Source organism: Cololabis saira, chromosome 6 (genome assembly GCF_033807715.1).
Source record: "Cololabis saira isolate AMF1-May2022 chromosome 6, fColSai1.1, whole genome shotgun sequence".
NCBI classification, from domain to species: Eukaryota; Metazoa; Chordata; class Actinopteri; order Beloniformes; family Belonidae; genus Cololabis; species Cololabis saira.
In genome coordinates, this window is record NC_084592.1 from 10517742 (window position 1) to 10535563 (window position 17822).

Below are 17822 nucleotides of genomic sequence, written 5' to 3' on the forward strand. Positions count from 1 at the left end.
AGATCCCTGTCCTGCCAGCATCAGCCCCCTCCCTCCCTCCCTCCCCCTACGACAGTTACACAGCAGATTTGCTGCATGATGTGTGTGATGCTTTCACGTCCTAGATTGTATCCAGACCTCCGGTCAAGGAGAAAATGTCGGTTAAGGTAAGAGATGCCCTTCCCCACAAACAGAGAAACCACACAACACCTTCCCATAAGCCTTTATTCTGAACACTTTCACATGAACAAATATCCTATTGCTAAAAAAACCATCAACATTATTTAGTTTTTCTGCAAAATCAAGAAGAAAAGAGCCAGTTGTGTTGATATGAGCCCATAAACAATGCCTGTGCTGTAATTACCAGTGGTGGTCGAGGTTCATGAATAACTGTAGTTTGGGTTTATCTCACGGCTAACAAGTTTCTAAGCCGGCAACAAGAACCCCCCCCCCCCATGATCTCGCCCCATCCACTGATTAGAGCTTCAGATGTAGCTGTGAGATGTTTACACCATATTACTGCAATTATCTTTATTTTAAAGCAGCACCAAGGACTCACTTTCACGGTGAAATACATTTGGGAATCATTTTCCAGCCATCATGGTGTGCTGACCTTGTGTTGGTCCAAAACTAACCCAGACTCCTGTCCCAGCGGGTCGGGATACTTGATCCTGGGCAGCTCCAGCCTCCACGCCTGGAGCTGGTGTGAGATCAAAGTGATGACAGTTCCTTTGTGCTGCTTTAATTTCTGTGCACTTCTCCCAGCATACACCTCCCCATGCCGGCTCTATACCTCTGTTTCTGTTTCTATGTCTTTTTTTCCTTTCTTTTTGTGCCACAGATATACGTGAGGGCTCAGTTTGAATACGACCCCTCCAAAGACGAGCTCATCCCCTGCAAGGAGGCCGGCATTCGCTTCCGCGTGGGCGACATCATCCAGATCATCTCCAAGGACGACCACAACTGGTGGCAGGGCAAGCTGGAGAACACCAAGAACGGCACGGCGGGGCTCATCCCCTCGCCGGAGCTGCAGGAGTGGTGAGCGCCGCGAGCTCTCGCTAGTTTCAGACAGTCTCACAAACCAAAGCCACATTTCCACCAAAATAATCGGGAATAATTCTACTTATCTAGCACCTTTCCAAAGATGTAAGGATTCATTTTCAGCATCAGATCAAGAATTATAGGGACGAATCGACTCATTGAGAACAAATTCTTAGAAGACAAATGAGGCCGGTCTGATTCGCTGCATCAGCTCATCGATGGGCCGTTAAATCAGTTAAACCAGTTTTACGTTCTGATAAGAGGATTCATTGGAGGGTCTCCAGCTTCCTAAAAAGCTTCCCAGAAACCCGGATAAGTCGTCCTGCTGTTTGGTGTCTGATGGGGTCACCAGAGCTCTCAGACAGCAGGGTGACCTCTCCAGCTGCTGCTTTTGAGGAAACTTGTAAATATGCAGCTGCACATTTAACATCATATTAGTACCAGTACTCGAGTTGTAAAAAAAAATCAGGGGGGATGGTGGATTTTATCATATGGTGACAGATAATTTGTGCTGATTACAAATAATATAATATATTACAAATAATATCACTGACCTAAACACCTGCAGAAATACTGCAGGAATGACATAGCAGCAGTTAAATGCAGCCTTCTGTAAGCTTTAAATATCCACTGGGCTTACATCAAATACATCAAAACACAACAATAAAAAACACTTTTCTGAAATTATCAATATGACTCTGTCCTTCACAGGATAAGTAAAATGGATCACTGCAAAAACTCACAATCTTAACAAGAATATTTGTCTAATTTCTAGTTAAAATGTCTCATTTTAGTAATAAAATCTCATTACACTTAAAACAAGACTCATCACTGGAAAAAACAACAATTTTCACCTGTTTCAAGTAGATTTTCACTTGAAATAAGTAGAAACATCTGCCAGTGGAACAAGATTTTTTGCTTATAATGAGAAGATAAATCTTGTCCCACTGGCAGATTTTCCTACTTATTTCAAGTGAAAATTTACTTGAAACAGGTGAAAATTGTCAAATAAGTTATTTTTCTGGTGTTATTTTTCTGGTGATGACTCTAAATGTTGAAATAGCAGTAAAACCACATTCATTGATGAAATGACATAAAGGATGGAAAGGGGGGATGGCAGTTTTACAGGGGGGATGATTTGGACCGTTTTTATTTCAGGGGGGGATGCCATCCCCCTCATCCCCCCTCAACTCCAGTACTGATTATTGTCAGGGTTTGACACTTCCCCCCCAGTGTTTGTAACTTTCAGTTCTGTCTTGCCCCGCCTGTGTCCCATCTGCCCTGATTGTGTCCACACCTGTGTCTCGTTATCCCCTCAGTATATCTTGTCTTGTCATTCCTTGGTTCCCTGTCGGTCCGTACTGGTTCTTCCCTCCATGTCTCCTCGTCGGTTTTCCCTGTTCCTGGTTTTTGTTTATCCTGCTCTGCAGCGCCTTGTGTTTTGCCTTTTTTGGATTAAATCCTTTTGTTTTTGAGAACTCCTGCCTCTGGCCTCCCTCTCTCTCCCTGCACTTGGGTCCTTTAAAAACCAAACCGCAACAGAACGGACCGACCAACATGGACCCAGCGGGAGAGTATATTACTCTTTTTGAGTTCTTCCGCCGAGAGGCAGAGAAAAATGGGGACCCCTTTCTGGGAACCTGCCAGGCTCGAGGCGGGCCCGGGGGTTCTCAGCCCCAGGGGAAGCGACGGCGTCAGCGCCAGCCCCAGCCTGTTCCGGTGGGGGCCCTGGACGCACCTCTTCCTGTTCCCGAGGTGGTCCTGGACGCATTCCAGCCTGTTCCCCCCTTCTGGGGAACACGCCTGGCTCGAGGCGGGCCCGGGGGTTCTCAGCCCCAGGGGAAGCGACGGCGCCAGCGCCAGCCCCAGCCTGTTCCTGCTCCAGCGGTGGTCCTGGACGAATCGCCCCCTGTTCCTGCTCCAGCGGTGGTCCTGGACGAATCGCCCCCTGTTCCTGCTCCAGCGGTGGTCCTGGACGAATCGCCCCCTGTTCCTGCTCCAGCGGTGGTCCTGGACGCATCGCCCCCTGTTCCTGCTCCAGCGGTGGTCCTGGACGCATCGCTCCCTGTTCCTGCTCTAGCGGTGGTCCTGGACGCATCGCTCCCTGTTCCTGCTCTAGCGGTGGTCCTGGACGCATCGACCCCTGTTCCTGCTCCAGCTCCGAGGACCCGTGCCCCCCCTCAGCCAGCTCCGAGGACCCGTGTTCCCCCCCAGCCCGCCCTGGATGTGGACTGTGGGGACATCTGGGATCTGTCCCTTGAGGGGGGGCCAGCGCCCCGGACCCGGGTACCCCCGCAGCCGGCACCTCGGACCCGGGTACCCCCGCAGCCGGCACCTCGGACCCGGGTACCCCCGCAGCCGGCACCTCGGACCCGGGTACCCCCGCAGCCGGCACCTCGGACCCGGGTACCCCCGCAGCCAGCGCCACGGACCCGGGTCCCCACTCGGGCAGCTCCGGGGATCCTCTGCCCCCCGACGCCGGCTCCCCGCATCCTGTCTGCTCCTGTTCCGGTTCCCCGCATCCTGTCTGCTCCTGTTCCGGTTCCCCGCATCCTGTCTGCTCCTGTTCCGGTTCCCCGCATCCTGTCTGCTCCTGTTCCGGTTCCCCGCATCCTGTCTGCTCCTGTTCCGGCTCCCCGCATCCTGTCTGCTCCTGTTCCGGTTCCCCGCATCCTGTCTGCTCCTGTTCCGGTTCCCCGCATCCTGTCTGCTCCTGTTCCGGTTCCCCGCATCCTGTCTGCTCCTGTTCCGGTTCCCCGCCTCCTGTCAGCCCCTGTTCCGGTTCCCCGCCTCCTGTCAGCCCCGACTCCGGATCCTGAGGCGGTCCCGCAGCCCTCTGTTCCTGAGGCGGTCCCGCAGCCCTCTGTGCCTGAGGCCGTCCCGCAGCCCTCTGTTCCTGAGGCCGTCCCGCAGCCCTCTGTTCCTGAGGCCGTCCCGCAGCCCTCTGTTCCTGAGGCGGTCCCGCAGCCCTCTGTTCCTGAGGCGGTCCCGCAGCCCTCGGTTCCTGAGGCGGTCCCAGAGCCCCGTCAGGTTCCCGAGCCCCGTCAGGTTCCCGAGCCCTGTCAAGTCCCCGAGCCACGCCAAGAATCCCCGTCACGCCCCCCGCCAAGACCCAGGCCTAGGCCTCGGGGACGCCCCCCCGAGCGGTCTCGCTGGTCTGCCCGGTCCCGAGGTCGGCCCCCGGAACTTTGGCCGTGTTTGGCCTGGGCACTCCTCCAGGCCCCCTCCGCCCACCCTGGGTTAGGACTCTGGGGACATCTGGGATCTGTCCCTTGAGGGGGGGGTACTGTCAGGGTTTGACACTTCCCCCCCAGTGTTTGTAACTTTCAGTTCTGTCTTGCCCCGCCTGTGTCCCATCTGCCCTGATTGTGTCCACACCTGTGTCTCGTTATCCCCTCAGTATATCTTGTCTTGTCATTCCTTGGTTCCCTGTCGGTCCGTACTGGTTCTTCCCTCCATGTCTCCTCGTCGGTTTTCCCTGTTCCTGGTTTTTGTTTATCCTGCTCTGCAGCGCCTTGTGTTTTGCCTTTTTTGGATTAAATCCTTTTGTTTTTGAGAACTCCTGCCTCTGGCCTCCCTCTCTCTCCCTGCACTTGGGTCCTTTAAAAACCAAACCGCAACAGATTATTACGGAGAAAAAGGGACGGGGGGCCCAGTAGTTACCCCTGAGGCTTTCCACAAAACAGATTCTGGTCCTGTTTGAAAGATACGAAGTTAAACCTTCTGAAAGATCTTGAAACTTAAAGTTCAACACATTAATATCCGCAGATTCTCCGGCTTTAAAGATTTCCTACATGCTTGGTGGACTGCCGGGGCCCATCATGCGGGCCATCACTGGTCCGTGTGTCTTCCTTCAGGCTATATTTCTAAACATTTATGTTGTTGTAGGTTTAGCAGTGCAGGCGTCAGCTCTCAAGTCTCTTTGACTCTGGTGGAAACTCTCTTCTGAGGACCGTTCATCTTCGGGGGGGAAAGCTCCCGCAGTGGAAACGTGGCTCGTTTTGTGCCCACTTTTCCTCCGCAGCGGCAACAACAAACCACTGAACTCAGCGTGTGTGTGTTTGTGTGATAGGCGGGTGGCCTGCATTGCCATGGAAAAAACCAAGCAGGAGCAGCAGGCCAGCTGCACCTGGTTCGGCAAGAAGAAGAAGCAGTACAAGGACAAATATCTGGCAAAGCACAACGCAGGTACGGCGTGCACTCACACACCTGCATCCACACGCAGGACGCTGCACGACACAGACGCCCCAGACGCCTCAGACGCCCCCACGTCGGCCCCGCCGCTGCCCAGACCTAGTGTTTAGACGCTCGGCCAGCGTTTGTGTAGGTGGAAATGTGAATGTAAGCGGAAACTGCAGCTCCAGTGTCGGAGCCGCAGCCAGGAACGAGCGGGAAGTTGCCAGCGAAGCAGAAACCCTAGACCAGCAGTTAATTTGGCGGCGTGCGAGGACAGACGAGTGTTGGGCCGGAGGATCTCTTCCTCCTTGGCTGTATTTTTAACCCGTCTGGTGTGTTTCAGCGCAGCGCCGCACCGTTCCCACCCCCGGCTGGTGTCAGATACAGAGGTGTATAAGTGTCAGCAGCTGATATGTTTAGCTGCCTGGACATCCATTGGGCACATGCACTCATAACCCCGGCACATGTTTCGCTGGGGGGTGAAAAAACTGGTCTTTCAGGTTTGGGATCTCAGCAGAGAATCGATGACGAGTTTACGGGACGGGGAGTGGGGAGGGGAGGCCGCAGGCTTCAGGAAGGAGAGAGGTTTCTGTCTTGAACCTGTCTAGGCTCGTTCAAGTGTTTAACTTGTTTGGTCTTAACACCTGGGACATCAGTTTCTAATCTGTCTTAAACTTTCAAAGCTTCTAAAACCTAAAGTTTGTTCGGAAGTGTCATCAAGTGTCTTACTCTATACAGGACTGTCTCAGAAAATTAGAATATTGTGATTTTCTGTAATGCAATTACAAAAACAAAAATGTCATACATTCTGGATTCATTACAAATCAACTGAAATATTGCAAGCCTTTTATTATTTTAATATTGCTGATCATGGCTTACAGCTTAAGAAAACTCAAATATCCTATCTCAAAAAATTAGAATATTCTGGGAATCTTAATCTTAAACTGTAAGCCATAATCAGCAATATTAAAATAACAAAAGGCTTGAAATATTTCAGTTGATTTGTAATGGATCCAGAATGTATGACATTTTTGTTTTTTTAATTGCATTACAGAAAATAAAGAACTTTATCACAATATTCTAATTTTCTGAGACAGTCCTGTATTTCATTCATGTGTTTTATGTTCAGATGAAGGGGTGGGAATGTTACGTCAGCGTAGCAAAACCATTTGGATGTTTGAGTGGAATCGTAGGAAAAGTTTTAGAGGTCATTATTATTATTATTGTTGTTGTTGTTGAACTTCCATCTTGCGATGGCTCATTGGTTCCTGCGGCGCTTTGAGGTGTGCGTGGGAGTTTGGAGGAGAGGCAGCTGGGTGGGGATGTCTCGTGTGTCCCCTCCAGCCGTGCACGGTCACTTTTGCTCTGAGCTCTGCACGCCGCATCTCCACAGGCAGCAAAACAAAGTCTTCATGTTACACTTCCTCCCAGAGCTGCTGGCCGACCGGCAGCTGCTGGAGACACCAGCACTTCCTCTCAGAGCAAGCCCTCGCTGACGCCTCTGACGTCTCTGTCGTCCACATCTTTGATGTTCATCTTAACCCTTGTGCTGTCTTTGGGTCAAGGGAGGATGAAGGGAGAAAAGAAGGAATGAAGGAAGGGATAAAAGATAGCAGGAAGGAAAGAAGGAAGTAAGGAAGGAAGTAGTAAAGGGAGTAAGGAAGGGAGAAAAGATGGAAGAGAGGAAAAGAAGGAGGAAAAGATGGAAGGAAGGGAGAAAGGAGAAAAGAAGGAAGTAAGGAAGGAAGTAGGAAAGGGAGTAAGGAAGGGAGAAACGATAGAAGGAAGGAAGTAAGGAAGGAAGTAGGAAAGGGAGTAAGGAAGGGAGGAAAAGATGGAAGGAAGGAAAGAAGGGAAGAAAATCAAAGAAGGTCATAAAGGAACAAATGACGAAAGGGAGGTAGGAAGAAAAAGGAGTAAAGGAGGGTAAAAAAGGAGGAAAAGAGGAAAGGAAGAAGGAAGGAGAGAGCATGGCAGGAGGAAAGAAGGATAGAAGAATTGGGTCATTTTGACCCAAAGACAGCACAAGGGTTAAAAGGAACCACAGAGACGAGGAGTGTGTGGGATCAGCTCTGATTTGTCCAGCAGGGACAGAAAGCGCGGTGCTCACAGAGCGCTAGGTCAGGGCTCAGGTCGGTTCTGGGTTTTAGACCGAGGTGAAACGTCACCGACGAGGAGCTGCTCACACCTGAATGTCCACATGCATGCACACGAGTCAACATGTGAAGTGAATCAGAACATTTCATCAGAGTTCTCCTCTCACGTTCCTCCTGTTCATCAGTGAAGCAGCTCAAAGTCCCGTCCTCATTTTGATTAAATCCACATCAGAAACTGAAGATGATGTGTCATATTTCAGTACCAAGGAGGTAGGAACTTCCCCGGGATGGAGCTGTTTCCTGCAGCCAGGAAGGACCAAGTCCTGTGTTACTTCTCTGATTTGGACCAAACTATCACAACCACTTCAGATCAGCTTTAAAGCTGAGGACTCTGTCCATCATGACCACAGTTAAAACCACGTTACACGCGGTTTTTATCGTAGATGGCGTGAACAGGAGGAATTACAACGTCAAGCACAACTTTTCTGGCTCCGACGTGATCAACTGTTGAATATTCAGCATGAAACACCGACTTTCAAAGTGAATGCCTGAATCATTTACTTTCTGTCTTTTGTTTTCATACTGAAATAATCAAACGTAATTCATCCAAACATGTTTCCTTTAACGCTCTGGTTATTTCCCGGGAAATTTCCCACCAAAGTTCACAGAAAAATTGCAGAATTTAAGTTTTTAGTGTCAGAAATAATCCAAGTGGAGCAGAGCTTGAAGGATAGATTTAAGAGTAAGATGTAAGCAGGTGACTGTTATTTATGTTTTTATGTTCCTGGGAAATAATCATGGTCAGCTCTGCAGTGCTGCCCGACTCCTCACGTCGTCATTTCATCTGTTTCCATCTCCACCGTCAGCGCTGCATGGCGCTGCGCTGCTGCATGTTGCTGTTTCTGTGTAACGTTTTGTAATTCTTCTGCTGTTGTAATCAAACCATGTTATGACCCCTCCTGTCCATCTCTCTGGCTTTCCCCTCCTGAACGGCCTCTCTGCATGTAAGTAACCACCGGGACCAGAAGCTCCAGAGACGTAGACTAGAGACCAGTGTTTCAGTCTGGTTTCTGTTCTTGTGCATTAGCAAACCAAACTGAAACCATGTACATGTAGTGTGTATGTGTGTCTGTGTGTTAATCATGTCCACGTAGGTTCACCTGTACTTTATTAGCAAATCCACTGAGATAATAAGTTTAACAAGTGTCTGATATTTACTGCCGTTTCAAGAGTCATTCGATGAATCTGTAAACATGAATTCATCCTCAGTCAGAGCTGCAGTTGCCGGGCAGCACTGGAAAACCCAGTGGCTTGTGGGTATTGTATTTCACGTGTCAGCGCCGTGTGACGACTCGTGTTTCAGAGGCCGAGAACAAACTGTACCGAGATGCTCGACTGTTTTCTCTGCAGCACAGACATCCTGCAATTTTCTCAATTATTCTGGGTTTTTGTTTAGACAAAAAGAGAAGTGTGCAGACGACAGACTTCCTCCCTGCATTGGCTCTTAGTGGGGTGTGTGCGTGTATATATATATATTTAAATACATGTATATATGTATAAATATATGTACATATGACTGCATAGATATACACAACTATTATCTTTATTAAAAGGAAAGTTAGAAGCTCCATCTCAGGTAGAGGGTGTCCGCTACGCAAACAGGAGAGATTGAACGTAAATTCTCAGGCAGTAACTTAAATGAGCATGAGGCTCCTTTTAAGAAATGAGACTCTAGCGCCACCCTTCGCCACGACGGCCGTTGGGGGTACTGCAGCCAACAGTGAAGCCGGCACGGGAGAACGGGGAGAACGTACATGCAGCGTCATATGACGTCACATCCGCAGGACAGCGCGGGAAATTCGGGACCGAATTGCAGCACATTTTGCAGCACACAGCCTGTTCAAGGCAACGGAGAGATACACTAGAGGAATCATTCTTTTGGGTTTGGAACGCTTCATCTGACATTATTACTAGAAAACTTAAAACGTATACAGATTTTTTTCATAAATCCTGCCACAATCCGGCCTCAAGCTCCTTTAATGAGAACTTGTGAGGAGCTTACATACTGGGGTTCTGTAACATTTCCCTAAAAGTGGGCCACTAATTTTACTCCACTGGCGTTCACATGCTGGCACAAAGAAGAGAAAATGCTGCAAACGTGTTTCCTTACGAAACCGTCATTCTGGAACCAAAGTGTGACTCCGCGTTGTGTGTGTGAGCCGAGACGGAAACGGTCAATCACATTTACAATCATATTATTAATAACAATATTAATAATAAAGATATATCTGAGGAGGCGATGCTGTCAGCTCAGCAGATGCCCCGCGTTTAACACTTCAATCTAGCGTGTCGCCTGTCCTTTTTACATGAACTGACACGGTTGGCGTGTTGAGCCGGCCTCGTGTCCGAGGCTACACTTCATCACGATGTGCGTGAGCTCCTCGTCCTCAGAACCGTGGACGTCAGGAATCAGCTCGTTACAGAACCGGCTGCTAAAGTGACACGGCCCCGTTGCAGGAAACTCAGGTCGTTGACAAACTGAAGTGCCTCAGAAAGCAGACGAGCGCGTTAAACATGCATTCTTCATCCAGGGATAATAACGGGATTTAATCTAAAAACACCAAAAGGTAGCAGTCATCCACCTCTGCTAATGAAAATCCAGGTTTACAGAGAAACCTGTAGGAGAACAGAGTCCTCCTCAGTCCTCCACCGTAGATGTTTGTTTGTGAGAGTTTAGTCCCAGATTCCTCCTCCTGTTCCTTCTGTTCCTCTCCCTCTCCACCTCCCGCCTGGTGTTTCTCCATCCCAGCACTCTCCCCTCCACATCCCACTAACCCAGCCGTCTCTTTCCGTCTCGCCTCCAGTGTTCGACCAACTAGATCTCGTCACGTATGAGGAGGTTGTGAAGCTTCCTGCCTTCAAGAGGAAAACGCTAGTTCTGTTAGGTGAGTGGCGAGAAGCCGCCGCAGGAAATGCAGTTGTGTGTTTTCTTCCTGCGTATGTGACCTGTGTGGTTGTGTCTCCGTGTCAGGGGCTCATGGAGTCGGCAGGAGACACATCAAGAACACGCTCATCACAAAACACCCGGAAAAGTTTGCCTACCCCATCCCACGTAAGACACGGGGCAGACATTCCCGGCCACGCCGCACGGCAGGAAACGCAGACTCACGTCTCTCGTCCTCTGTCCTGCAGACACGACCCGGCCTCCCAAGAAGGACGAGGAGAACGGGAAGAACTACTACTTCGTTTCTCACGACCAGATGATGCAGGACATCAGCAACAACGAGTACCTGGAGTACGGCAGCCACGAGGACGCCATGTACGGCACGCGGCTGGAGACCATCCGCAAGATCAACCAGCAGGGGCTGGTCGCCATACTGGACGTAGAGCCTCAGGTCTGTGTGTGGGAGCTGGGCCTGTGTTGGAAAAATAGATTTTCCCATTCTAAATCGAATCTCATATGAATTCCTAAAAATCGATTCGTATGTCTAAAGATCGATTTTTTTTTTAATTTATTTTGTTCTGTATCATTACAACTTTTGGTATTTTTTTGCCCAAAAAAGGATTTTTTGTTGGACACCAGAATAACTTGTGCCATGGTTTTGCCTTTAAATATGTTTAAAGGTATGAAAACATTAAAGGTTTTCAGTTATAATTGCATAAATTGTCTATATGTAATTACTTTATATACTGTCTTGGGGTTACATTTGCATAAATGCTAAAAACCAAATTCTCAAAAATTAAAAACCGAAAAAGACAGAGAATGGAAAAAATAAAAACGGAATGCGGGAAAAAATTAAAACCGATTTCATCCGTCTCTGTTTCCTCCCTGGATCTGTTTGATAATTCTGACCCACATGATGTTTCTGTTTGCAGTTCTATCAGCATTCTGGGAGCTGATTGGTCCTTACAGCATCATTAGCTGCAATACTTGCTGTTGAATCTCATTATAATACTTATGTTGCATAACTAGACAGTCATATAATTCATGCAACAGCTCAAAACTGTTTTAATAACACTAACCCAAATCTATATTAGATCAAATCGGATCGAATCAAATCTTGATAATTGATTCTGAATCTTAAGAATCGGAATTGAATGGATTGTTGACATTTGAATGGATCCCCAGCCCTCGTGGTTGTTTGTTTGTTTTATTAAGATCCCCATTAGCTTTTGCAAAGCAGCAGCTATTCTTCCTGGGGTCTTCATACTCTCATGAGGGACAATACAGTGTACACACAATACAAACCAAACAGAAAAAATACTCATTCACAAATATATACAGAAACACAAAAATGCACACATACAAAACATATAAACAACAAAACATACAACACAAGCTCCTACATTAAATCATCACCAATACTTTTGTTACATTGCAAAGATGCCATGACCCAACAATATGAGTACCCCATTAAATATTAATCCTTAAAATGTTGTGTTGAATAATAATCTTTTAGTTTCATTTTAAAACATTTTTCTGTTACGTTACATAATCAGGAAGTGAATTCCACTCCTTCATTGCTCTGTGTATCACTGTGCCAGCAGGTGTGTTAGATTTTAGTAAGGTAAAGCAACCTCTAGCAGCATGTCTTGTTGAATAGTTATGTGTTTCTGAACTGAAGGTCAATTTTCTATACAAAAGTCTTGGCATTTTTGTAATAATAACATTTCTTATAAAGACCATCAACAAGTACAACAATCTATTTCTTATATCTAGCCAACAGAGACTGTCATGCATTTGAGCAACATTTGTCCTTCTTCCACATGAAAGAGCAACACGTGCTGCTTTATTCTGAGCCAGTTGCAGCTTTCTTATATTTCCCAATGATGTGTTTGACCAGACAACAGTACAATAATTCATATGTGACAAAACCAAGGCTTGAATTACTTGATTAGTGGTTTGTGGCGTAAGATATTTTTTGCATCTCCTGATCATTGATAAAATATTTCCAATTTTTGCTACTATTCTCTGTATGTGTTTGTCCCATGTTAATGTATTATCAATAATAATCCCCAACAGTTTAACTTCATTAACTTGTTTGATTGTTTCATTATTAATGGTAAGGTCAAGCCTTGGATTCGAACGCAATGTGTGGTTTGTTCCAACAATCATCCCAGTGGTCTTCCACACATTCAACAGTTACTTTTTCCTCCATCAGGCCCTGAAGGTCCTGCGGACAGCGGAGTTCGCCCCGTATGTCGTCTTCATCGCTGCACCAACAATCACGCCAGGCATCAACGAGGTAAAGGATCTCACACACACACACGCGTGCGGTTTGCTGCATGTTATGTGTCACTGATGTGCCGCTCCTGCGTCGCTGCGTTCCTGTGGATCTGCAGCTTCTCCTGTGTCTCTCATTCCTCTGCACTCGTTTACTTTCTTCATTTCTGCATGCTGCATGCGTTTGTTTCTTTGGCGTCCCTCAGATGCCCCGGTGGTGTCGAACGCTGCCTGTAAGTAAAACCTGGACACACGTGTGTGTACGTTGCTGTTAGTTGCTAGATGGTTGTGTGTTTGCCGTCCTCCCCTCCTGAGTGAAGACGCTTTAGACACACAGCTTAACAGTAGCAGGTCGTCATGACCGCGGTGATGTGAGGGTTCCACAATCAATCAATCAAACTTTATTTATAAAGCATTTTTCATACATTATATGTAGCACAAAGTGCTTTACATGTTTGAAAATTTTACAATTTAAAAAGTTAAAACAGGGCTCAAACCCCCCCATCCCTCAGACAAACCCCACTCCCCCACATACTGTATTTTCCACACCATAGGGGGCATCGTGTTATAAGGCGCACCTTCAATAAATGGCCTATTTTAAAACCCTCTTCATATATAAGGCGCATGGAATACACGGTAAGATAATGTACTATAGTGGCTGGGGTTGAGTTACGTTTCTACCTGGTGGCGCTGCGCAGGAAGTGCTACAATGCTACAAAGTGCTACAATGCTACAAAATACTACAGGAAATGCAAAAAAAACAAGAAGAAAAGTACTGTAAGTCAAACTTTATTAACAAAATAAAAACCAGCTTTCTGAAAACTTCATTCACTCCCAAATCAAACGCGGAGGCGAACTTTTCCAGTTTATTCCCGAATCCCTCTAAATCTTCCTCCGTGTGGGAATAGAACAGCTGGGCGAGTGCAGCATCCAATGGTCACGGCTCCATCTCGTCGCCATTATGAAACTCAGCGTCGCTGCTGTTGTCTTGAACGTCTGTGACGATTCCTGCCAGTTTTAGCGCTGTCATTTCTGCGACACCAACTACATTACCCACAATCCCACTCACTACAATAAGATAAATTACCATAATGATCCTATATAAGGCGCACTGCCGGTTTTTGAGAAAATTAAAGGCTTTTTGTGCGGAAAATACGGTACACACAACAGACACATCATAGTAATTGAAATGTAGAGTTTGAGAAAAAAACAAAAAAAAGTAGCACAGAGGGACCAGAAACGCCACCTCATGGAGCCGTCTGGATCGGGAAAGGGACGCCGACCCACCCGTCTACCGGGGTCGCTCCACCCACTGGAAGCAGGCCGAACTAAAACCAAATCTACCATAAAATGATAAGAACATGATATAGTATGAAATGTAAAATAATAATAATCATCATTAGAATAAAATTGAATAAATAAAATAATAATAATTAAATAAATGCATTTAAAAAAAAAAAGACAATGCTTCTGAACATCTGAATTCACTTGGCACGTTCCAGGCTTCATATTTATGATTTGGTTTAGTGATCAGTAAACGGGTTTTGGTGAACTCTGGGATGACAGTGAGGCCAACGAAGGATAGAAAATAAATAAAAGAAACTTGTCTTCCACAGTTGGGGGGCGGGGCATGACATGTGGTTTATGGAGTTAAAGGTGGAGGTTCCAGAAATGTAACGCCTTCCTCTCTAACTCCTCCTCCTCCTCCTCCTCCTCCTCCTCCTCCTCCTCCTCCTCCTCCTCCTGCAGGACGAGTCTCTCCAGCGGCTGCAGAAAGAGTCTGAGATCCTGCAGAAGACGTACTCCCACTACTTCGACATGACCATCATCAACAACGAGATCGACGAGACCATCCGGCACCTGGAGGAGGCCATGGACCTGGTGTGCACCACCAGCCAGTGGGTCCCCGTGTCCTGGGTCTACTGACCCAAACTCTGGTCACCAAGACAAACCTGACTTTTCAAACAGGAACCTTCTCTCTACACTGCACTTGATTGGAAAACTCTCAGCGTGCTGCGAGGGCGACCCCGGCGCCCCCAAGTCCTCCTGAGCTCGGCGGCAGCTCGGCGTCCGACTCCGGCCCCGCGCACACGACCTAGTCATAGTGTTGTATAAAAAACAGAGTAAACTAAAAGTGAATATTGTCATGTCTGTGCTAGCTAGGAGGCAACATTTTTATAGATGTTTGTTTTAAAGAGACAGTACTGGGCCCTCCCCCCCTCAAGCTCCCACCTCCACCGGTTTGGGTGTGGTGAACAATCTGGTGTCTGATTCGTGGGTAATTCTGACGGCAAAAGCACACAAACACACTGCAATGCCTCCTCATCTGTAGATCCACTCATTATTTATTCATTCCTGATCTTTTCTAACCCGTAACTCCAGAAAGCCTCCTCTCGTCTGCCCCGTTACCGTTACAGTAACGCCACACTAAGCACCTTCCTGGTACTGTCTCTTCTAAATGAATACGTAAATGTTTTAGAGATCTGAATGAGGTTATCATGCATGTGGACATTTGAGATCTTCCATGCCATCAGTCAGTCAGTCAGTCAGTCAGTCAGTCGGTGTCTCCTGTGTCCCTCTGTGAACCTCCGAGAAAGAAAAGACATCTGAAACATGCATTCAAAGAAAACACATTCCAGACGTTTGGAGAACTGCACTCAATCAAGAATCCAGAAAAAAAAAAATAAAGAAAAGCAAAGTGGCGGAGCTGGACGTTGACTCGACGCCTATGCACATCCCTCAACTTTCGAGTGACATTTCTTAACCACAGATTTATAGAAAGATCAACCATGTAAGTGAGATGTGTTTTTAAGGAAAAAAAAAAAATCTAATAAAAGTCTTTTTTTTTTTTTCCTCTTTTTGATTTATCATACACAAAATAATGACTTTTTTTGCCTGATTTTTCTCATTTGCCATTTCAGAATAAACGTGATGTTCAGGTGGAGCTCAAGTGTTTCAGTCAAGTGTTAAAAGTCTAGCGGGGGGGGGTCTGGGTGCTCAGCTGACAAGACCAGACAAGACAAAACTGCCTCTGGTGCGGATCACTGGAGGGATAAGAGATCTCCATGACGACCAGTGTTTTTTTGTTTTTCTTTCACGTGTTGGGAAAACAAACTTTGCAGTGGCTCTTTATTTTCTCTTTGTCGAGTTTACATGAGAATAAAACATGAATATCCTCCTGAAATCCAGCGGTCCACCTTCAACGACGCTGCAGGCCCTTGTTAAGTTATTTACAGTGTTTTATATGTTCTGTATCATTAGATCATATTTGCTTTGATGAATCAACTCCAGTGCCGGTGGTTCCCAGTCAGATTTGACCTCATCTAAGGGGTCAAGGAGCAAAATAACATTAATGGTGATGTTTGGACGCAGGTCTCTCCAGAATATTGTAATGAAACAAGATGAGCGACCGTGTTTCTCATATTGATTGGTGTATAGCTGCATTTTTGATCATATTGATTGGTGAAAAGCCACCGGTTTTTTTGTTTTTACCTCTCTGAATACATCTTGATGGTTTAGTCACCAGGAAAAATGCTTTTGGTGTGGAGTTTCTTCACTAAAGTCCCAGGACTGGACCAACCTCCCAACCTCCAGGTTGAAGTGAACAAGGAAATAAGAAAAATTGCAGTTCCTCGACAGACTACAGGCGGCTGGCTCCATGTCCAGATGTCTAACTTTGTAGAAGTACACATATTTACAACCTGGTTTAAAATGAAAAGGTTTCCACGTCCATAGCTAGATCTCAGCATCATATGGAGCTGTGCTAGTCTGACAGCACTCACTTTGGTTGTGGCTTTGCAACACTTGAAATGAGGATAGTTGGACAGATTTGATGGAATTAAAATAACATTAATCAGCATCACGGGCAATTAAGAGCAGAAAGGGCAGTTATACACAATGATACAGACAAGGCAAAAAGTTAAAGATTAATATAGTACAAATAAGAGTGTGCATGGCAATATTAAGACTATCAAATACTTTGCAAATTTCAGTCAAGTGTCTATATATATATATATATATATATATATATATATATATATATATATATATACACACACACACACATATGGATCAAGAGTAGGTGCCTTATAGCAACCTAAACCTCAGAGTGCAGGTTTATCCATTGTTTTTTTTACAGTATCCATATGTATTTTTTTTTTTTTTTTTTTTTTTATTGGCTTTGTCTCGAACACAACAAAACCCAATCAAATTAAAAGCATCAGAAATAAAAAAAATAAAATTAAAAGCAAAACAATTTAACAGTCTCATTCAAAAATAAAACACACAGCAAAACAATGTGTTCGAGAGGGAACAGGAGGAAGCAGATGTAGATTTGGAGGACAGCCCTTTTGCTATCAGGAACCATTATTACTTCATCTCTTTCCTTTCTTCAGATCAACCCTCAGTTATTAATTAGAAGTATCTCATAAACATAATTGCACTCCATTGTTTGATCTGCTGGTCTCCTCTGTAGAGCTCCATGCAGCACCCCCCACCCCCCTCTGAACACCTCACTGTTTACACCTGGTTATAGACTGTAGTCGTCCCTGTAGTACACCAGCTAGCACTACTGGATTTTGTACCTTTGACAATATATCTGTGCCCCTCCTTTCTCTGTTCTTCATTCTCTCTTTCTGATATCCCTTTTCTTGCTCAACCCAGCAAATCCAACATGGAAGTGTTACAGGAGAAACTTTGAACTGGTTGGAATAGGGTCTAGTAGTTGGTTTGGATGCAGCTATGGTTCTTGTTAGCTCAGAGCTCCACAGAAACCGTTGAAGCACATATCAGCTTCTACTGAACTTGATACATTGGTACCAGTCGTTGGAAGAGTTTCACAGATTTTCTCTCTAATAGAAATTATTTCACTGGTGAAGAAGTTTATGAGGAAATCACTGCTGAGGGTTAAAGGAATAGCTAGCTCAACAGAGCTAGCACTTTTAGTCAGCCTGGCTACAGTGCTGAACAGAAACCTGGGGTTGTTCTTATCTGTTATTAATAATGAAAAATAAGCAGTTCTGGCATTGAGCTCCAACTAGTTTAACACGTGTAAACATACTTAACTTAAATGTACTTGTACAAAGCGTCATACAAGTACACAGCATTTGCTTCCATGGGTGTGCTGAGGCTCCGGAGGATACAACTGCGTTCAGGAAGAGTTTTACGGAAAAGCAAAAGAAAGAAGTTTGTTCGGCCTGTAATGATTTATAATAATAATAACCCAAAAATTAACAAAGAATTAAACATTCAGGACAAGTTTAATCCACGCTTGTACACATGAAGCTAGTAGAGCCTGCAGCCTCTGC

The 17822-nt window shown here is 46.0% G+C and overlaps 1 protein-coding gene across 12 annotated transcripts in view; it reads left to right on the forward strand.

Moving 5' to 3' along the window:
- The window catches only part of caska (calcium/calmodulin-dependent serine protein kinase a), a 146713-nt gene extending 131252 nt beyond the window's left edge, over positions 1–15461 (forward strand). For 2 of the 12 annotated variants that reach the window (XM_061723248.1, XM_061723254.1), the window contains 9 exons: positions 105–146; positions 821–1017; positions 5093–5208; positions 10157–10237; positions 10324–10404; positions 10485–10687; positions 12455–12538; positions 12723–12749; positions 14266–15461. In XM_061723248.1, coding sequence (XP_061579232.1) covers positions 105–146; positions 821–1017; positions 5093–5208; positions 10157–10237; positions 10324–10404; positions 10485–10687; positions 12455–12538; positions 12723–12749; positions 14266–14442 — 1008 coding nt within the window. In that variant the 3' untranslated portion in view covers positions 14443–15461. The remainder of the gene's footprint in view (positions 1–104; positions 147–820; positions 1018–5092; positions 5209–10156; positions 10238–10323; positions 10405–10484; positions 10688–12454; positions 12539–12722; positions 12750–14265) is intronic. The other 10 variants (XM_061723250.1, XM_061723256.1, XM_061723252.1 and 7 more) reach the window with 7 other exon arrangements.
- Positions 15462–17822: the final 2361 nt, after the last annotated feature.